Consider the following 23617-nt stretch of genomic DNA (forward strand, 5'->3'; position numbering starts at 1 on the left):
GCATGTAGAGGCAGAGTATATATATATATATATATATATATATATATATATATATATATATATATATATATATATATATATATATATATATATGTATGTTGGTAATAGACCATAATTTTTACAATATTCTATAAATTCTACCGAAAATTCTTTGGTAGAATTTATAGAATATTGTAAAAAAATATATATATATATATATATATATATATATATATATATATAACATACTTGAGTATAACACCGAAGATAGTATAGGAATACAGAAAAAAGCTTTTTTATTCCATCATGCTTATATGCTATATCATGCTTAAAATAAATAAAAATTCTATAGTACAGTAAATATAGTATATACAGTCACTCATATTGTCATACATTACAAATAATTGCTGGGATCTGACATGCTAAACTTGAAAACTATGTTTAGTTTCATGTATGTTTGGTCTCAGTATAAAGTCCAGTATCTGTTGTGTGTTGAGTTTCAGAAAATTTTCATTGACTTATGTGTAAAAAATTGTTTTTCGTTTTATTGCAATGATGTTTTAAATCACAACTCATGCATAATTTACTCTGAATTAATATAAAGTTTATTGTTTATTTATTTCGTTATTTATAAATGTTGCTTTTATTTACTTGAGAAGTCCATATATTTCATTAATTTGACAATTGTTTGAGCTCATTGCTTTTGTTTATGTTTAATATAATTTTTTGGATAAAAATTTTCCCTCATTTTTTTAGATCAGTTTAAAGTCTAGAAATTACTATTACTTTTTTTATAATCTTATAACTTTTTATATTTTATGCTTTTCTATATGAAATATCGATTTTAAATGAAAATAGTATATATTCTCAACTGAAAAGATTGAGGTTATCTAATTTCAGTTAATGGTAACAATTCATGTCTCAGATAAAGATGTTGGACATGCACATAATTGTATCAATTGATGATAATCTACTATTTATGATTATCAACCATTTTCAGACTAAAAAACTAAAAAAATATATTTATAAATACTTGTCACTCTGCCTAGAGTTGAAAAATGTTTAACTCCTGATTGCTTTTTTGCGGCTTGCATTTTTGCAACATATTTTCAATTCAGCGGCTTACAGTGTTGAGTATGCTTTCAAAATTTCAATTGATAATTTTGACGAAATTGTTGTTATAGACCTTTTGTAAATCCAATTGTATTTTTTTCATGTGTGCATCATATACTCTCATGTTTTTCCCAGATGTCAGCTATTGACAATAATTTTTTAAAACTTATGACAGTTTATCTCATAGGCAAATTTTCTTAACGTTTGCCAAAACTTAATTCCCAAAAAGCTTTATGGAAATAATTATAAATAATTTCTTAACTTTAACCTTATAATGAAAGCTATACTAATTTCTCAATATTACTTATTAAGACATAATATTCTGAAATTTTAATCATGCTTGCAGGCTAAACGTTTTTCAGTCACATGTAAGAAATTGTCAGTTAGCTTATTTTGATTTGGCAATTAGTTCACTGTTTTAATGTGATAATTCTGACCATTTATTTTGCTCTCATTATTATGATATTATTACATTTAAAACACTTCACATTTATTTTATAGCGTGATATCTCTATATAGTAAGAAGTACAATGTATTATATAATATAAATTTTTATAGTTCAACTTGATGTGCTGTGCTCATAAAATAGTAAGAGCTTCAACAATTTCATGAACATTATTGTCTTCATTTCTATGCATGTTTATAAATTGGTCCGCTTAACGTTAAGCCAATGTGCTTAATGATTCATTAAGATAAGAATGATTAAGAAATCAAACAGTTACTATTGAAAAACGATATCAGTTATACACATGTATACTATACTTAAATAATTTTATTCACTATAAACTAAATCCAGACAAAAAGCGCAATATCACCACATTTTTTTATGACAAAAAAACCGGCCCTTTGCTCTCTTGTGGATTTTATCACATACATTTATTTTAGTCTTGTCACATGAGAATATAAACTATTGCACACAGTTAGTTTTACAAATAACCAAACCATCTTAGTTGAATTTGTTAACCTGAAGTTTTAAAAATGAAAATAGCTTTGGATCTATGTAGATAATAGTTTTCGCTTATAATAGAATAACAATTGAATGAACATTTTCAAAAATTCTTTATGTTTGTGGAATGTCTTCATTTCAATTTAAATTAAGTTTCTGATATATTTTCAATCTTTGGTGTTGGTTGTGAAATGTATTTAATTTTTCCTTTGAATTTGATAGAGCTTGTGTGCACATGACATTTAAATATTTTGGCATCAATAGAACATTTAACTATTATGTTAATTGAACAGAGGCGATGATGCTGAGTCAGTCTGTGTGGGATCAAATGCTTGATAGTGAGAAGCATAAAGTGAGAGATTTGGAAAACAAATATGCTGATTTAATGAAGGCTGCCAATGTTAGCTTTATTTGTTCCATTTTTATTTCTAAAGTTTTCATCATTCTGCTAATAAACAATTTTACAATAATCAGGTATAATTTACAAATCAAATTTTTGTAATCTTCGACATTGGCATTTGTTTAATGTACCTCTAGATTCCAGGAAAAATAAAAGCAGTGTTCAGTGGACGTCCAGGTGAAACGATTGTTGAAACAGCTCAAGAGGAGAAGGTGACAATGATTGTATTGGGAACCAGAGGACTTGGAACCATCAGACGTACCATCATGGGTAGTGTGAGTGACTACGTTGTGCACCACGCTAATGTACCAGTCATCGTCTGCCGTCACCAGTAAATTAGTCCCATTTTATTTTAATGTCGTTTGTTTTCAATAACGTGCTTCATCAAGAGCACTTCTAATTCCTAAACATTTTATTTATCAATTTTAGTAAATATTTTTTGAAAATCATTATGGGGGTCAATTTTACTATTTCCACGTTCAGTCTTGTTTAACGATTTTGTTTTTATTTTATTTTGTTATTTCAAATACAGGCTTATTTGTTTATGTTCTTGCTTAATCATTCTGTTGACTTATTCTACAAATATTCAATATATTTTGCTTTTTTTTGGTTCTCATTTATTGATTATAAATAAAACAAATTAACATACTTATTACATCATGCTTTCTATTTCCAATTTGATTGAAATAATTGTTCATGTCATGGAGATCATGTAAACTGCTACAAAAAGTAGTGTCTTATAAGGATGAATGGTCAGCAGTATCATGTGAGCACTGCGTAATCATGTTTCATTCACAGCAGTTGTTTAGCAATATATTCTTGCCTGAGAGTTTTCAATGGAAATATTTCATAATTGTGAACTTTTGAATTGTTTCAAGATAGATTAAATCTATATTTAGCCGTTAGTGTGTAGGCTGTTCTAATTATATCATTTAAAATATAATAAGCGAAATTACTGAACAAAGATTCTTATTTTGAAAATTTCAGATTTAAAAAGGATAAGAATTCTGCAACTTGATTGAAATGTCAAGTTATCTTTTTTTGATTAGTTTGTGGTGCTTTTTGGAACTGTCTAGCAACAAAAATTAAAAAATATGGCTGCGTATATATACTATATAATTTTCAATTATATATATGTATATATATATATATATATATATATATATATATATAATGCTACTGGCATAATTTCAACTCTTGCACACATGCATGTTGTTAATCTATGCTTGTTTGTTAACAGTTTTTTTAACTAATTTTCTTGTTGGTTTTGGAATTTTTGATATTAAAGCATAATGCATTGAATGATTTTTGTTCACATCGTCTTGTTTGAAATAAAAAGGTTCTTGCTATCAGTTATCTTCCACAATCTTAACGCCGTCGTCGTCTACGTCGACAAGGAAGATCCCAAAAAATTTGTAAGGCAAAAGTGACTAGAACAGATATACGTTCTTCCATTTGAATCAGTGCAACGATAGGCATTATTATCATCTTTTGCCATATAATTTACACAATATATAAATACGTAAAGCCATATATCTGTATGTGTGTATGTTATTAAGAAAATTTAAATAGAATAAACGTTTTTCAAGTCAAAAATATTTTTGCTGTTTAGATCCGTTTCTAATTTTTTGAACAATTCTTTAAGAGAGTCTTTTTCTGGTTGAGACAAAAAATCTAATAATAGTTTGAAGCGGCTTGCATCGGCAAATATTGATAGCACTTCAAAGATTTTAGATGCATCAATGTTGTTGTAATTGTTGTTCAGTTCCACTACTGCTTCTCCCAACAACTCACAATTAATATCAACCGAAAATATTGTTTTGATGTGTTCTTTGCGGGACGTTGTGAGGAAACAATATTTCTCAACGCTTGTAGATAATTTCCACAGCCGGAAAAAGTTCTTCTTGTTGTCTGGATCATTTATGTGCAACTGAAAATATAATCAAGACGTCAATCAAAATTTTTCATTAAATCATCACGTGACGGAAAAGTTTTGAGTAAATAATTTGAATTTTGAATCAAATCTATTTGAATATATTAATTTGGGCGGCGTGATGGCTTAGTGTTAAAGTCGTCTGGTGCTGTTTCTCAGAGTTTCAGTTACTGTGACCAGGTTCGTATATGACAAATAGATACGTTTAGCACGTGTTCGTATACGACGTGTGTGCCTTGTTGATTCCTCTTAATCTATGAGCAGTGTAATAGCCCAACATTTTTTATAGTGCAATATCAGTAATTGTGGACTGACTAATTCCCTGACAGTTTTAATAGCAGTTTTAATGTAAAAATTTCAGTGTTACCCCTCTTCTAGAAGTTTAAGGAATTTTAAACTATTGACGTGTTGTATTGTAAATTTATAATAATAATATAATATGAATAAATAATGGGCTTAAATTGCATTAAAAGACAACAAAAAGCAATCAAACAACAATGACAATTTTATTATCAAAGAGAAAATCTTTGTTGGCCATATATATAAGTCAAAATTCTTCTTGAAGTTGGAAACAGTATCTGATTCAACAACGCATGTCGGTAAATTGTTCCAAATAGAGATCACTCTGTTAGAAAACGAATACTTTCTTGTATTTGTATGGAACTTTTGAACATGTATTCTATAGCGATGCCCTCTGGTACGTGGATCCACATCAAAACACAAAGCTAATGAGGAATCTTTATCTACCATAACCTTTGCAATGTTGAAAATCATTAATATGTCTCCACGAACTCTTCTAAATCTTAAAGTTGGCAAGCCATGTATCACATGTATTCTTAGCCTTTTGTCACATGTTTGATATATGCATTAATGTTATGATGGTTACTTTGCTTTTGAGTAAGTAGCTGACTACATAGTCACTATTTTCTAATAAAGCTTCAAAATAATTTATAAACTGCCAACAGCACTAACATTTGAAGACGAGACTGGATAATGGTTTTCTTCTGTGTAAGATTTTTCTGAAGAGATTGCATTCCAGGGCTGGTAAAATTTTCCATTAATTTTGTCATTTTTATCTAACGGTTTCAGATGAGATGCTTGTACTATTCCCCTGAAAGAAGTTATAAAAGTATTTTTAAATGCTTTTTGGAATTAGGGATCTATCAAGATTTGTGCAGCATATGTGGATTAGCTTTCACATTTCATATGTACTTAATTATAAGTAGGATAAACTAACATTACATTACTAGATTATGAGTATTCGCATAAAATAATCTCTTTTCACTAAGCAATTTACATGATTTATTATTTTATTACATTCCTATAAACATGTGTACTTAAAATATACATGAGTAAGTGTTGTAATTGTTTTATATTAAGAATAAGTGAAAATAAAAAAAATATGAAAAGTCTAAATATCAAACAACTTCCAATTGCTAAACAGATATATTTCATAATTGATCTGATAAAACAATGAAAATCCAAACAAAACCAATAACAATAACAGAGCCACATATATTATGCAACTGAAATAGAACAAGCATAATAATACATACATACTTGAATGAAATTCTCTGATATAAATAATTCAAATATTAAAAATTAAAGAAACTAGTGGTTACTTACTATCAAAATAGTTATTTCAAGTTGCTTAAAAAACTATTCTGATAGTGACTATGGAATGGACTATGATTCTTTATTTATAGTTTTATCATGGCTCATTTATGGCCTTTTTAGTTCATATCAAACTTTAAAAATATTATTTTCTGATGGATTATTTATTAATAATTAATTAATTATATTCTGTCTTTCTGGGAGAATCGATAGATGATAGAGATGGCAGGTATTACTACAAAATTTTATAATTTTTTATAAAATAGTAAAAACTCCAACCTAAATTCATCGTATGTAGCTACCTTTTGATGAACCGCTCGAAATTTTGCATCATTTTCTCTCCAATATCTCGCTTCTTTTTCTTCAGCAATGCACAATTCTTTAAAGAGCTTTTCAAAACTCAACCTCGAATTTGACATGTTTGTCAAGTCGAATGATGATCACTATGGAAACGTATAACCAAAAACAACAAATTATTCACTTATTTGATCCTAACTCCTCTGCCCTACTGCATCAACTCACTATAATATAACATACATTTGCATATAACTATATTACATATATAATAAAATTAATTCGCCATCAAATCTGCACATTAATGTACAAGTCACATTCTAATTTATTTCCTAAATACTTAATAGATAAATTAATCAAACCTAAACGCCCCGGTCATATATGTTTATATATAATATTTACCTTATATTCTATATACCTATATGACCCGGTTTACTTCACGTTCGTCTTCTTATCCTCATTTTTTCTTAACTCATGTTAAACACTTTTGTGCTAAATCTGCGTTTGCTTTTTCTGGTTCTTTTCTCTGGAAGTCTCTATCTTCTTCTCTAACTACTACTCTATCACTTAAGAAATTCAGAGCGGATCTTAAGACCCATCCGTATGTAAAATTCACAGAGGAGCTAATTGATATATTGATTGATTGATTGACTGACTGACTGACTGATTGATTGATTGACTGATTGGTTGGTTGGTTGGTTGATTGATTGATTGAATGATTGATTAAATGATTGATTGATTGATTGATTGATTGATTGATTGATTGATTGATTGATTGATTGATTGATTGATTGATTGATTAGGAAAGCATGTTCATGTAAGCGTTATGTGTGTCTAAGTGTGTGTGAATGTGGTTGCTTGTGTGAGTGTGTGTGAATGGGTGCTGTGTTTATGTGAGTGTGTGTGGATGAACAGGTGTGTGTTTACGTGAGTGTTTTTGTGCGCGTGAGTGAGTGTATGTGCTTGGCATAATGCTTCTGGCGTGGTATTTCTTTAAGATAAGATTCAAAATTTAGAAGTTAGTCAAAGTATTATTATGTTTCAAACTTCGAAACAATTTTGAAGTATTAGAATTACTCTTTGAAATATCTATAACCTACATTATATTGTGTTTGGGTACATTGAATTTTTTTATAATTATGTTTTATATTTCGGAACGGTTTTGAAATATTAGAATTACTCTTTATAATGTGTTTGGGTACCTTGAATTCTTTTATTTGTTTAAATCTGCCCATATATCATTATTACAAATTGACACTGGTGATCAGTACAAGAAGTCCAGATTTCTTTTTCGATTTCCAGATCATTTCCTTTCATTGATTTCATTTTTCTGATTTCACTGTTTGATTTGATGAAATAAAAATGTCAAATTGATTGATTGATTGTTGTTGTTGTTAAAATTGATTGATTGATTGATTGATTGATTGATTGATTGATTGATTGATTGATTGATTGATTGATTGATTGATTGCCATCATGTGTCATATCAATAAACTTCTGTATACCATCGCCATCTGCACTGGATGCTATTGTACATCAATATCATTACAAACCTGAGATTCTTCGCAATTCTGTTTCCGATATCAATTTCCTTCAGCAGTGATATTATGTTTTCTTATTGCTCTTGCAAATGATGGTGTGAACATGGATATATATATATATATATATATATATATATATATATATATATATATCCATGGATGTGAACAATCGCGGCGATAATAAATCCCTGGTCGGTTTTCAATTCTTGCTTCAATCCAATCTCAAAGTTCTGACTTTATATTATTTTATTTATTTTTGAGATGTGTATTTATTAATTCGTTTATTAAGTAATACAACAGCATTGTTATAAACATTTTTATTATTACTTTTGTTTTATTATTTATTTCATTACAATTATTTTCAGTTTTTAAAATCATGTTAATACTAATTTGAAATAAAACCCAAAATCGACTAGAATTGATTTCAAATTAATTTCATAAATGTTTGAATCTGATATTAATATAGACCATGGACCATACTGTTTTCTTGGATTTGTTAGTCTTTATTGAGTTAAGAAAATTTATGTTTATCTGAATTTTTATTTGATTTTAATTTCAGTATCTTTAGCATAATTAATCTTTATTGGATTAACATCTTATGTTTTTTGATGATTTTTGTTGTTGTTGAATATTGACGTATTTTTAACTTAAGGCTGTGGCTGAACTATGTGTGACATCACTCTTGTGTTTAATCTACGCTTGCTGGCCCTTTTTTCTGGATGTCTCTACCCCTTTCTCTAACTACTTCTCCATCACTTGCGAAGTTCAGAGCGGATCTCAAGCAAGACACATGTGTTTGTAAATTTCACTGAAAAGCACTGATGAAATAACACTTTACAAGCTAATTTATTGATTGATTAATTGATTGATTATGTTCATTCGAGTGTTGAATCTGAAAATTGTTTTGTTTTTACTGGTTCGGTTGAGACAGCATACTAATTATTATTTTTAGCTCGAAACATTATCTTATTTAATTTGTTAGCAAGGGGTTAACTCAGGCATTTTTTCTTAATTAAATAAATAACAATAAATTGATTAAATAGTGGTTTTAAATCATTTGAATTTAAATTTTACCAAATACTGCAAATCAGTAATTATTCTTATTTACGCCCATTCGATTATACGTAGGAAGTGAAATGAAGCGTTTGATTTTAACATTGACCTTGAAGCAAATTAAGTCATTAAACTAAATTTTTTACGCTGTAAATTTTATCACCTGCTGGAATCTCCCTGTATCAAATCAATTATAATGGATGCGTGACGTCGTTGCTTTTCTAGATTCCTATTGAGAATAAAATGGGAGAAACGCTATAGAGCAATTCTAGTTATAAATGTCATGTTCCCACCATATTCCTAAACAAATTTTGTCTATATTACGTATGTAATTTAGTTGCAATACAGAAATACCCGTTTTGTAATACTTCCGGGTCTGACGGCACTATTAACAAAGCTGGGTTCTCCTAAGTTGAGAAACGTAGCAATTGAATGAGATCCTAAACAATGTGGCTTACTGCTATTTAGACAAACAATCTAATATTGTATGTGCATTCTGTTTCAACGTTTTATGGTAAAATAATAATGTTATGATTGTATGAGATAAAATTTTTAAAATGAATAGATATGAAGAAGAAATATATTCTGAACCGAGCCCGGATGAAAAAATGGCCGATTTCAGTAAAATAATTGCTACATTTGAACAAAATCCTTTAGAATTCAAACCTCAATTGGCTTCAAAAAAAGGAACCAGCTCCAATATTTCTTCTTCGAATAATAATCCCAATTACCCACCTGCGATTCCGCAAAAGAAGAGAATGTTACTAAATGAAACTCAAGGAGTAAGCAAGACCGCAAATTCAGTCAATAACCAGTTAAATAGGTTTGGACATCCGATGAGTCCTGGTAAAGAAATCGAGCCACAAACAAATATACAGGACTGTAGAGTGTTGCCAAACATTGTAAATGTAAACGGAAAAACTTACAAAAAAATTGATTTCAACAAAAATTTATACATTCGGCAAATATTGCCTAAAAAACCATTTATGATACCTGCAAATGTCGATTTGTCCAGGTTTAAATCACTCAAAAATACTTCAATCTCGAACGACAAAACCATAAAAACTGTCGAACAATTTCGGTACAGTGAAGATCTTGAAGAATACTATACAGATATTAAATGATTTTTTTACAAATTTTGTGGAAAAATATATATCTCATATCGGGGAACTACTGCAACGAAAGAACATGTTATGCTAAAAACACTTTATTTAATAAACAATCTTGCTTTTTAAATTTTATGTATCGTATATTGAAAATTTAATATATGTAGAACTTCTTAGCAGTCAATAAACAGTTTGTAATTCAATATTTGGATTGATTTATTCATATACGCGGGCATCTTAAACACTTTTTAGTAGAATCACAGTTAGTAAAATATGCTTTAAAAGATAAGGAAATTAGTAAGGGTTATCAGGTTAGAAAAATTAATGGTAGTCTGTATTTTAACAAACACATTTATGACTAAATCGGTTTTTGCGATCTGTAGAAACATATATAACCATCGCATAAAAATCTTTTGAGTTCTTCTGATAGCGATTCGTCAGGGGTACTCTCTAATCGATTTCTGAAGCTTTCATTCATAAGAAATTCTGTTACCTCCTCACAAATTTGTATCCCAGGAATGTTGTAACCGTGACCCGAATCTTTTAGAAATGTTGTTAAACAAAAACAAGTGTAAAACAAAACTAAATGAATAAGTATGAAACAATAATTGGTGATATACGAAATAAGTAAATTAAATTTCACAAACCAATCCTGTCGGACATGCTGTCGAAAAACAACCAAGGACTATCTTGTTTGTAGCCACATTTGGTAAAGGAAACATAATGACTCGTTTTTATGCATACGACGGCAAATAACTCGAGAGTATAATCTTTAGATGTATTGCAGATGGTGTCGGTACTGCTCTGAATCAAATTTAACGATAGAGGACTAATATTTTTCATGCTGGGACTTACATAAACATCAGACGGGGCATCTTCTAACAAATCGTCATCATCATCAAGTTCAAATAACTCATCGTCGCTATCCTTATCACTATCATTGTCGTCACTATCATTAGGTTTGGCCTGTGGACTTTCAAAGGAAGACCCTACTTTATTAACTTGTTTGTTCAGTACATAGTTAGTACTTGACATAGTTGAATGGGAAGCGCTTGTAGTGGCTGCAATGTTGACAATATATGTGTTTGTTTCAATGTAAGAAAGAAAGCAATTAAATTTCGTATAAAAAACTACCATACTTTTTGAATTATTGGTCAAAATGAGATTCTTTAAACTTAAATAAGGCAGAGGTATAATTCTTTTGTACATTTTCTTGATGCCAAATCGCGGCAACTGCAGAATTAGTACTTCGGGACACTTGAAAACAATTATGTAAATTTTTCCATTTATAACAAACAAAATGATAGCAACTCCGTCATTCAAACAGAATATAAATATAACTAAACCAAAAATTTGCTCTTCAGAATGGCAAGAAAGGCTGAAAAAAGACATTTCAGATATGAATTGGCCAAATATTCGATGCATAATACGAAGAATAGTGACCGGTGCTGTCAAATGTTGAAATATGTGGTCATAAAAAGTTTAAACAATAAATAGATCCTATTTGTCAAGGTATGTAGTAGAATTTTTATATAATGCGCTGAAATCATAATATCAATTGCCCGTGCTGACTGGATCGTGTGCCGGAAACCTTAATTTTCACTTGATAAAGTTGAGATGTATTGTTCACCAAACGTTATGAGTGAGAAATTAAAAATAAAAAAATTCACACTTGAAACCTTCGTAAATTTTAAATTAAATTTTTGCATCGAGGCTTCTAACAGCTGAGCCAAAGTTGGAGTGGATGTCGGTGACATTTGAGATGATGTCATTGACGGATCGTCAACCAGCAACTGAACTGTATAATTTTGCAAACCAGTGCTAAAAATGAAAAATTAGGTCAATGTTCATTGCTAGTAGTATAAAAACGAATCAAATAAATAAAACAATCAAATTTATTTTCTTTGAAAACCAGAAATCAATTAGGAGAAAGTTGGTAGACCAAAAAATTATTTAAAGAAAAACTTAATTAAAGATAAAAGATTGAAGTTGTTCCAGATTGCTTAAAAAGCATCGAGTAACATTGCCAAATTTAAATTCAAGTCAGGTGACAAAAAAATATTGTTAACAAGCAAGATGTTTGTTATTTAACAAAGAATTGAGCTGACTTGAATTGCAACAATGGAGTCAATTTTAATGTTTCTTTGAACAGACAATGCAAGAATTCCTCAGGATCTGTATTGAAAGATAATGAGATTTGTTATTAATTCATAACATCTTTAATATGGTAAAAACATAATCTTCAAGGTGCTTGAGTTCTCGTGTCAAATATGTCAATAAATTTTAACGAAAATTTGTATTTTATTCATTGATGGCATGGCAATGTCAGTTATAATTTTCCGTTAACAAATGTTCAAATATTAAAATTATCATCAGTCGATCGCCGTTTCAAATATTGTTAATAAAAATAAGGTTAAAAATAATGTGTCATCCCTGTCTCTCAAGCTGTTTCTACAAATACAACAAAAAGTTTTTAAAATTCGTCATTTGATAAAAATGACAACTCGAAATTCAAACCAACAGACAACTGTTTCTGTCTTGATTTTATATTTTCTTTGGCTCAGCTCAAAATTTTTAGTTTAAAATTATTTTATTTAATTTTATATATTCAATAAATCTGTTAAACTCTTCTTGACAAAATAACATTGCTCCATAAAATTTTATTAACGACATTTCAGCTCCTACAATTTTTCAAACCTCTCCTAGAACTTTCTTCGAAGTCTCTCTCTTCAATTTCATCAATTCTTCAAATAAATTTTTGAACACTCTTATAATGTATTTCAGAAACTTAGTTGGACGCCACTTAACATAATGTTGCCCAACTGTTGCCAAGCATGTAATAAATACCACCGAGAGAGATTACAATATGCATTTATAATATTAGCACATACACAACTAATTACATAAATTGATTTAGCAAATAAATTTTTTTAAATGAAACAACGAGCGATGAGAATAACATCACCATTAAGAACTTAATAAAAACAACAGTTTCTTAATGTGATATATTAAAGACATGAGGTGACAATCAATAGCTCATAAAACTGTCGAACAAATCTCATGAATGCGAATGCAGACTCTGCAATGCTAACAATTAAAATTTGTATCATTGACTCCCACTGTGCAATGAGCATTTTGTTCGCACATCTCTTATTAAGTAGAAAATTATTGAATCGAATGTACACTAATAAAAACCACCTTTTTCTTCATTGAGGAAGCCATAGTTGCGACTGACATCACTAATGAGTTGCCTCAACCGCACCACTTTATCGGCCCTCACGTAGAGGTTGCTTCAAAATATTATTTCCATCACTCATCACAATTATTCAGAAGCTAAATAGAAACAGCAAGTAACAAAACTTTAATGTTTTAAATTTGAACTTGCATACTGTGGCGGCGAGTTAATTTGTTCGCTAAATCAAAAAATATACAGCTAAATGGTGAATCTAGTAAAAGAAAAAAGTTTTAAAACGGAAAATAAAATAGTTGGAGACGCTGGGGTAATATAAAAATGGTAATCAAACTTCCACCTACGTTTGGCGGACGTGAAGTTTGAAAGTTAAGAGAGCTCAAGTCTGGTTGTCGCTCAGACCACGAATAATCATGACGATATATTATATATCATGCACAAGATACGATCATCACGATGATGGATAGCATGCGCATGATTGGACAAATAATTATAAAACTATATCATAAATGAATTAACCATTCATGTAGAATTACAAAAAGAGATGAAATTTGCAGAAATTAAGCAAAGGAATCAAATAAATATAGAAGAAACATTATAGACAGAATATAAAATGGCGCATGTATTTTAAAACTCACAGTCTCAGTGGATGAACAATGCCGTCTCGCAATGTTCTCTGTATTTCATCATAAGAGTTAATATCATTAACATTTTTGCTTCTATACAACATGCAATCGAAACAGTCATTAAATGTGAACATGGCAAAGAGGGAGGCGTCCAAATAACATGAATTGTGGTGTCCTTGAATGCCGAGGTTTCTGCCTGCAACATAATCAACAGCAACATTGATCAGTTCATCTAGTGATTCATCAGATCTACGCTGCATATCATCAAACCACATCAAATCAGTCTCTGGACGTTTTGTTAGAGCTTGTGAATGTTGAGAAAAGTTTTGTTGATGTTGTTGATGTTCGCGTGGTTGTTGTGCACGTGGTTGTTGTTGCTGTTGTTGTGGCTGCTGTGAATGTTGTGGTCGAGGATTTAATTGGTGAGACAACAGATTATGTTTTTGTTGTTGTCGATGATTTTCCTTAATTGAATGTATTTTGATTTTCTCTGTATATTTTTCAATTGGTCGTTGGTTGAAGCTTGTGTCATAAAGAACTTCATCAAATGCTTCCCGCTCTAAGTCAGATAAGGAAAGTGACGATGAGGACGATGACTTCATTGAAGTTTGTTTTGAAGACGATTCAGTCGTCGTCTTTGGCTGGGATGGGTGTGGCTGCTCTTCTGAGCACTGAGCAGGTCGAATGGTAGAAATTTTCTCGTCAGAGGTACTTGGGTTAATGGCGCTCAACTGAACTTGCTTCGACAAACATCTGGAGAGTTTAACATACACATTTATAACAAAATTTCTGAAAATATTTGAGAAAATTGAACAGTAATACTCAAGATAAAATTATAATAAACCTTTGAATAATCGTAGTAAGCTCTTTGTAATTGTTTGCTTGCAAACAATTTTGGCGTTCAAGAACTTCCAAACATTCAAGCCCACCAAAGCCTATGTAGAATGGATTCCAACAAAAATTCGCAATTATAATTATTTCAAATTTATTTTTTAAACTACAAAATTTCAATTTTGTATCTGCAACAACCTATTGTACAAATATTGAAATATTTGAAAAATCAAACATAATGACCAAATGCAGCATTAAGAATATTACTAAAAATGCACACATCCACTGAGAATTCTTAATTAATAGTAGCCTGAATTGATGGTTGAAAACTTACAAAAGTGAGACCAGAAATCTTAATCTTAAGAAAACAGAAGCGACTTCCCTCACGTTGTTCAAAAAAGATGCAAAGTTATATCTTTTAGACGAAAATGTTCTGGATTTTGCGACACACGTACATTGACCAATAAAAAATAAACTACAAATGATCAAAAGATTCACAATATTTAAGCAGTAGACCACTAATTCATTATTTATACAAATCTCAAATTATCAAATTTCATAATCAGCCCCAAAACATTATTCGCAACGACTCACTGAATTCTGATGAAAGTGTTGAAAATGAGGAAAAGTGGGCGAACCGGTCATCTAATTTCACTCTGGAGAGTTTGGTGAAGTATCCCTTTTTAGGAGCGCACGTGAAGAGTTGTTTGTCCATGAAGCGACCATCTGTGGCCGCCAGACACTCAACTTCCTGTTAACACAAAACATACAACACACCACATCACCTCATTACAGGACGCACCACACCACACCACCACTATACAAAACATACACGTCAGTTTACATAACAACCTACGTATCACACGCAAAACACATAACACGTAATAAATAATACACAACAACTGCCATAACAACCGTCAATTATTGAAAACCACGAAATTTTACGCAACAAAGTAACGCCTTCACTGCTAAAAACGTACAACTTGAGATCTTATGCAGAAGTATTTTGTGACCTGCCAATTAAAAGAACAAAGAAACGTTTTTTTTTTTCTTCATAAAAACGAAAAATGCAGACAACAGCCTCAAAAGTCAAGACAGATTAAGAAATAACGTTAAAAATGGGAAGAGTGTAAGGATGACTGTTTTAATGGGTCATATTCACGAACCATGAAGCGTGAACTGACAACGTGAACCAACAACACGAACCACTATAATTCACAAAAGTACAAAAAGTCGTAAATATTTTCTGCTCTACTTTTTTATAAAAAAAAAATTTGCAGCACATGAAGAATTGCAAAATTGTAAGAGTGGTAAAAAATTTTAAAGTGAATATTTCTTCAACAAGTACAAAATAAATTTGCATGTACTGAACGTGTTGAATGTATTAATATTTATATAACATAGCATAAATGCCAATTTCTCTATCTCTCTCTCTCTCTCTCTCTCTCTCTCTCTCTCTCTCTCTCTCTCTCTCTCTCTCTCTCTCTCTCTCTCTCTCTCTCTCTCTCTCTCTCTCTCTCTCTCTCTGTTGTTGGAAACAAATAAAAAAGCATTTCAAATAAAAATAACAATATGAATCTTCCTTATTGTGTTTATTTACTTCAACAATTGGAAACCACCAATTGCCAACGTTTATAATAGTGCTAATTTATGTTACTTCTTTGATCCAACATGAAACAACATGAAACAATACGAAACAATGGTGCCAGTGTAAATATGAAAAGAAGCTATAGGAATTAACAATATTGGAATTCTATTCTGTTGAAACTATAATGCTAGTATTTAAACAAAGTTTACACTCGGAAGTTAATATTTCAAACTACTTTAAATTAAATAAATAGTAGGTTAAGCACTCGTTAACAGGTAAAAAATTGTGACACCAAACTATTCGTCCACATTAAAAGTTTGAAAAAAATACTTCACAAACCAGTTCAATGCCAACAATTTGTTCCTTAGCGATGGTGCCCATCCACCTGACCACCCCTTTCTGAGGCAGGGACATCCCCGGTATCTCCACTTGCACCATGGAATGAATTTCAATCTATAAGCGAGTTCAACGTACGACGCTTATTAGCAGTTTAAATGTTAACAATTATAATTTTACTGTACTTAAATTAAAAGTTACTTTCTTGAAAAAAGATGCATTATAAAGACCTTTTGCATGTGGAGCTTATTTTTTTTTGACGTTAACATCTGAAAATTAGGTTTATCTGGAGATCTAGAAAATGATAATTTGGCGCCAGTCATAATTGCCAGCCACTCTCTAGTGTCACTGAAAACATCGTCTGCACTCTTCCTCAATTTATATACCTTACCTTTGTCCTGTGTTTGTTTGTTAAGTAGTGAGAAGAAAGGTTCACTATCGTTTACGACATTTTCTTTAAGATTCATACGAAGAGGTGTATTTTCATATTTTAATTCCTTTGAATTTTTCTCCATTCCGCTCATTGGAATCCAGGCAGACTCATCGGAATGCCATTCATTCAACTTATTAGATGGATGTGACGGGAATGATAGAGATTTTGACTTTTTGCAGGATAGTTTGGTTGGTTCACAAACGATATCTTCAAGAAACAAAATTTCAGTTGGTTCAAAATGAAATGAAAATATGCATGCCATGCATGATATAAATAAACTTACCTCCTTGATCTTTGTTAGTACGTGATTCTTGGACAGCAGTGCTTGCAATACAGTGGCCTCGAGATTTCATTGAGCTTTCATCAGCAACGTTAAATTCACGAACGACGTTTGTAATGTTATTCTCATTCGTGTTAAATGTAACATCTGCAAGAGCTGCGGTGGGGGCGATTGTGTCAGCTGTCCAGTTTGTATCAAATGAAGCTTCAACTTCCACCTTAGCAAGAGAGCAGGCTGGCATGATTCGGGCGTGTTTATTCTTCGTCCTAAACACCTGCACTCCTTTCAGCATTTTCAATAAAATCAATTTCAACTTTGAAATATTATGCAGTATACATCTGCTGGAAAAGTTTAATAATCTAACAAATATAAATATTTATATTTGTCTAAAATAATATAAAAAATTTCTAATATTGAATGCATATACGAAACATCTGATTACAACTGATACAAAAATCAGTGCCTTGAAGTACGAGTTCTCTGGAAAAAACTCCAAAAGAGGTGCAGACGTTTGAGAACAAGCAGCATTTCAGTTAGAGCAGGGGTTGTTAAACTTTTTGCTGTGAGGACCGCATTGAAAACTAGTTTACCTTTGAAGAACCACATAAATATATTAATTATAAAATTTTTCGACAATTGAACAAGGGGGGTTAAGATGTTGATTTGGTTTTGATGTCTGGCTGACATCCTTTCTTTGGTTATAATGTCATTCATTTTTCTTTTCGAGAGTCGCAGTTTGCTCGCCTCTGAGTTGAAGCATTATATAACAAACACAGTTGAAAAAGTATTTCCTCAGTTAATTACTTGCACAGAAAATAATGTGTTAGTAGGAAATTGGAGGAAACAGGATTCTTTTAGAGATCATTATTAAAGTTTTTTTAACATTTTCTGAAAGCAAATTAAAACAGAGAAAAATTGACAAATCGAGTCTTAAAACTTTAACAGGCTTTAAAAATTGAAATTCAAAAACAGTTAAATTAAAACCACGCTTCTATAATTAGACAAAAAATAGCAGATAGAAAATAATGCAAAAAGCCTTGAATTACCATTGAACATTCCAGTGCCTCGACCCAGTGGATTGTCCTGCAGTTGGAAGAAATAAAAATGGAATGAGCTCGTGAATGGTGAAGATTATATAGTTACACATGACGTTCTAACTTCAGACTGTTCTAACGCGCCTTGCAATGGAGATTGTCTCATCCTTATTTCCACCATCTCATTTCCATTATTGTGAAAACCAAATTAAACCAACTCATTACCAAATCATTCAATCCGTCTAATCCGAACATAAGTAAGTGGGGAAAGCTCTTCAGTCCAACAATTTTACAAACAACATGTACGTAGAACAAAGTGTACGTAGAACAACATGTAGTTAGAACAAAGTGTACGCAGAACAACATGTACGTAGAACAACATGTAGGTAGAACAACATGCAGAACAATAGCACAATTTGAAAGTTGTCAACAAATTTGGTAAGACGTTATTACAAAATTAAAACAAAAATAGTCAGTATTTAAACAAAAAGCTGACAGAGTAAGAGTCATGTTTCAAGGAATAGGACAATAAGAACAAATACATATATTAAACCCAATATTACAAACATATGAACAAAATCTAAAATAATTTTGCAATGTTTCTAATCAACTTAATATTAGCAGTGCTGTATATTAAAATTTGCCTGGCTCGCAAATGTTGCAACATCTCAGTGTTAATATAATACTTTTTTATTGTAATCCAACTCATCACAACATATTGTTTGAGTCCATGGAAAATTCAGAAACTCACTAAAATTGTGGAATAAATGGAAATTGAACGCAGAGCTTTGATGAAAAATAATTTGTAAACAGGTAAAACATGAAATAATATATAAGTACATAAATTTTTCAAAACTTCTGAAAGGATGTTGAAAAATTTAAGAAATTAACTATTTTAAAAACGTATGAGTTTCTAATTAAATTTAAACATTTCATATATTGAGATTGAGTGAAACGAATGTAGAAAAGAAGACCAACACATTCAATGCCATAACAGTATTGGTTGGGCACTTCCTCCAGTATTGTACACCACCTCACAACCCCGTACTCCAGATGATCATCCTCCACCCACATCACTCGATCACCTAAGTTTAGCAGCTGCACTATTTTGTCCAAGTCTGAAAAATTTTGAAATCCTTTAAAATTCTAACAATTCATTTACACAAATTGTGAAAAAATTATGTTAAACAGCAACACCAACTAAATTTAATTAAAAAATATAGTTTATCTAATATACAAGAGATTAAAAATTGTATTAAGTGCATTTAATTTAAATTATAAAATATAGTTTATCTAATATACAAGAGATTAAAAATTATAAAAAGTGGTGAGCCATGTTCTGAGAAATGTGCCAGGTTGCTATTTAAAAAAAGATTATTGAAATAATCATATCTCTCTCTCTCTTTTTCTATATATATGATTTTCACTTTATAACACTGCAATAGAACACCAGCTCACGCTATAGTTTATTGCTATATGACATCACAGCATCATGCTCAAATGCTAAACAGAAATAATTTTTTCCACAAAAAACTTGAAAAAAATGTTAATAGAAAAATAAAAAATTTGTTAACAAAATAGAAAGTTATAAAGATGTTGCAGCAATATAAACCTGATGGATCTGTCAGGAATTCAATTCGATGGAGTGTCACCAAAATGCCACAATTGAACTTGAACATAAAATGAGTGTTGTCGTCTGGAACAATACATCCATTGCTGCTTAACAGGCTTATATTCGTCATTTCCTGAATTCAAAACAATTTGACTAAATTATTTTATAAATTTCATTAAGCCTATTTAATAACTTAGTTAATTTATGAATGTAAGCACTGCAAATAAATAATAAAAAAGTATATAAATAAATTTATTTCAAAACTAGTTCAATTTCAAGTTGAGTTGTTCTTACCTCATCTAAATCAATTCCAAGCCAATATCCTTTATATTTTGCTATGCAATTTATAAACTTCAAGTTTCCTGTCACACTATCCTTGAAACTTTCAGTGTAGAAAACTTTAACCTTAATGGGTATCTGAGATGTGGGCTTGTTGAAGTTGATATATTCATAATAGAACTTGGCAATGTACAACTCTTTATTTTTTTCAACATAAAATAGATATCTTTCTTTGCAACTTGGTATTGCCAGCAAATATTGATACTCAATTTCAGAAATTTTAGAAACATGGTTAGCTGAACATTTAAGAGTCAGATCTTGATCAACCGACTTCAAACTGACAAGACCCGACTCAACAAGAAGTTCTGCAGAGTACCACAGGCTTCCTCTGAGTGCATTGACATTTTTATAATCAACTAAATATGACGATCTAGATTTCTCGTGAGCTGTTTGATTTTTCAACAAAATAAACATTGAAACTTCATTCTTGATTGACGACATGTTCACGGTGCTGCTGCAGATGACATCGCAAACTAGTCATGCTTTATTGTGGAAATAAGTAGAATGGGGGAAAGTAGGGAAAAATAAGATTTTATATGAAAAACTTTAAAAATCATGAGAAATAGTTTACATATTTTGCTTAATTTTATAAAAGTTCATCTAAAAATCAAACCGGCCTAATATTAGAAAGACTTATTATTATTATATAATCATAATAATTACTATATTTAATATAATAATTATTATAATATTATTTCGATTTTCAGATTTAAAATTTTTGGAAAATCCAAAAGTGTAAAAACCACGGTAAAAACCCAATCAAAGACCTTAAATATTACAACGTCTTTTGTATTGCAAAATTAATAATAAGTTTATGATTGTTTTTCAATCTACGCTCTGATTATAATGATTGAGAAAAAAGATAAAAATTTTTAAAGTTTTATAAAATAAAATAAAATTCAAAACTGATGAATAAAAATTTAACTGTAATCGTTTTTCTTCTGTTGTTCTCAATAATTCTACTTCTAACTCCTCTACTCTTACTTTCGGGGTACCTCAGGGTTCTATCCTTGGCCCTCTTCTATTTATACTCTATACTTCTGAACTACCTCGTATTATTAATAACTTTTCTTTCTCTAGTCAACTATATGCTGATGATTCTTATATTTATACTTCTTTTCCTCCATCTAATCTCAATAATGTTCTTCATAATTTATCTCTATGTCTTTCTTCGATTATCGCTTGGTCTGATTCTATGTGTCTTAAACTTAATCCTTCTAAGTTTGAATTAATTTGTTTTAATAAATCTAAACACTCAATTACTATTCCTCCTATTATCTTACCTGATTCTAAAACTCTTGATGTCTCTCATAAGTTTCGTAGTCTAGGTTTTATCTTTGATTCTACTATGTCTCTCTCTTCTCAGATTAATAGTGTTGCTAGAAGCTCTTACTTTCATCTACGTAGAATAAAAAAACTTTTGCCTTTTCTTGATGATCCTACTCTTCTCCTTCTTGTTACTTCGTTAGTCTTATCTAGGATTGATTATTGTAACTCGCTCTACTATGGTCTTCCTGACTCTATACTCTATCCTTTAAGTAAAGCTTTTAACTCTGCTGCTCGTCTAGTTGCTCGTGCCCCTTTCTTTTCTCATATATCTCCATATCTTGTTCTCTTGCACTGGCTACCTATAAAATATAGAATAATTTTTAAAATTTGCACGTTCATGTATAAGTCTCAATCTAAATTATTTCCTAAGTACTTATCAGATATATTAATTGAACCTAAACGCCCCGGTTTACGATCGTCTTCTTCTTCTCGCTTTTTCTTAACTCGTGTTAAACACTCTTTTGCCAAATCTGCTTTTGCTTTTTCTGGTCCTTTTCTCTGGAACTCTCTGCCTACTTCTCTAACTATTTCTCCATCGCTTGCGAAGTTCAGAGCGGATCTCAAGACCCATCTGTTTTCAAAATTCATTGAGGAGCGCTGTTGAACATCGCGGAAATAGCGCTTTATAAGCTAATTGATTGATTGATTGATTGATTGATTGATTGATTGAACCATACCTCAACGTATTCTAATTGTTTGGTTCTATGCATGTTCTAGCCGTCGTCAAACAGTGGTCAGTGTATGATAGTTCATCGGTTCATATATAAAGTATCTACTTTGTAATAAAAATAAGTTCATGAAATTAGGGAACTTCAAAAAAGCCGCTGCAAAACCGGTCACATCAACTTAAAACCTCATCATCAAATTGAAACGCTTCTCTATCCGTGTTTCAATCATATCATCCTTCAATCAAACCACTTCTGCATGATCAATACGCATTTCGCTTTCCAGATTCATCAACATCTGCCATCCTCTACAATAACATCTCTTCTTAAAAATAATGATCATGTTCATCCTATTGCTCTTCATTGACTGCTCTAAAGCATTCGATACTATGACCTTCACTCTACTACATAATGTGGCTTCTTTTCCTCTACGTGACAACATCCACAATATTATTTTTGGTTTTCTCTCTTAGTGGAATCCGAGTCAGTCTACTTTTTTCTGTTCACAACTATCAGCAACTTAAGTAACTTATTCTAGTGAGGTTTAAAGATCCGTCCGTGGACCATCAGCTTTCACTATTAGCGTATCCACTCTCGAAACTCACCACACCATAACTCCAATAAAGTCATTAAACATGCTGATGACACTTATTTTATCATCCCATCATCTAGCACAAACTCAAACCAATCAGAAATTGATTCATTAATTACAAAGTAGAAACATTGCAATCTGTATTTTAACCTCAATAATCTCTGCTGTATGATTATAATTATATTGTAAAATGATTGCCTTCTAGTGTTGCTATCTTCTAATTTTAAACATGGGATTAAGACGGCCGATTTAGTTTGTCTTTTCGCGGGTGCGTTGAGGATGCGGATAATGAACAGTGCGGGTGCGGGCGGTTGCCGACGTGAACTCTGCGGATGTGGGTGGTTGCGGTTTAGAAAAATCTTTTCCGTTTGGGCCTTTAATATCCATAATTGTACTTCATTTTTATTTATCCGTATATTTTCTTCATGTTTTAACAAAATTTACGTCTGCAAAAGAATACAAAAAATGAAAAGGATAAAAAATCTTGAAAATATAATGATGATAAAGATGAAAATAAGCCAATCATTCTAAGTTACCATAATTACCATAATCTAAATTCTAAAGTCATTACCGTAACTACTCGGTGCGGTGAATTGTGGCCGTAGAGAAAGCCATCACTGTTAACAACTTTAACGCGGGAAATATAGCCTGTGCAGCACAACTTACATTATTTATTCATTATTTATGTCGTTTCATTAATAAAATTGAATTAAGTATTAAATAAATAAATGTCGACCCCATCAAAAACTCCTCGTAGAGAGCTTAGGAACGGAAGCAATGAAC

The 23617-nt window shown here is 30.9% G+C and overlaps 3 protein-coding genes across 3 annotated transcripts; 1 reads left to right on the top strand and 2 right to left on the bottom strand.

Annotated features, from left to right (window-relative positions):
• Positions 1-4002: 4002 nt before the first annotated feature.
• On the bottom strand, positions 4003-6404 carry HELRODRAFT_67273 (hypothetical protein; the record flags this gene model as incomplete). Its single annotated transcript, XM_009024306.1, has 3 exons — positions 4003-4368; positions 5344-5482; positions 6265-6404. 3 exons carry the CDS (start codon positions 6402-6404, stop codon positions 4003-4005), a joined length of 645 nt encoding a protein of 214 aa, XP_009022554.1.
• A 3077-nt stretch (positions 6405-9481) lies between these two features.
• Positions 9482-9997, top strand: HELRODRAFT_162334 (hypothetical protein; the record flags this gene model as incomplete). Its single annotated transcript, XM_009024570.1, has 1 exon — positions 9482-9997. The coding sequence occupies one exon, from the start codon at positions 9482-9484 to the stop codon at positions 9995-9997; it is 516 nt and encodes a 171-aa protein (XP_009022818.1).
• Positions 9998-10337: 340 nt separating this feature from the next.
• HELRODRAFT_66807 (hypothetical protein) lies at positions 10338-15377 on the bottom strand (the record flags this gene model as incomplete). Its single annotated transcript, XM_009024225.1, has 7 exons — positions 10338-10519; positions 10627-10854; positions 11652-11772; positions 12072-12154; positions 13178-13269; positions 13808-14044; positions 15217-15377. Coding segments are annotated over 7 exons (1104 nt in total), but the record flags the coding sequence as incomplete, so codon positions are not given.
• Between the last annotated feature and the right edge of the window lie 8240 nt (positions 15378-23617).

This window comes from Helobdella robusta (assembly GCF_000326865.2).
Source record: "Helobdella robusta unplaced genomic scaffold HELROscaffold_4, whole genome shotgun sequence".
Taxonomy (NCBI): Eukaryota; Metazoa; Annelida; class Clitellata; order Rhynchobdellida; family Glossiphoniidae; genus Helobdella; species Helobdella robusta.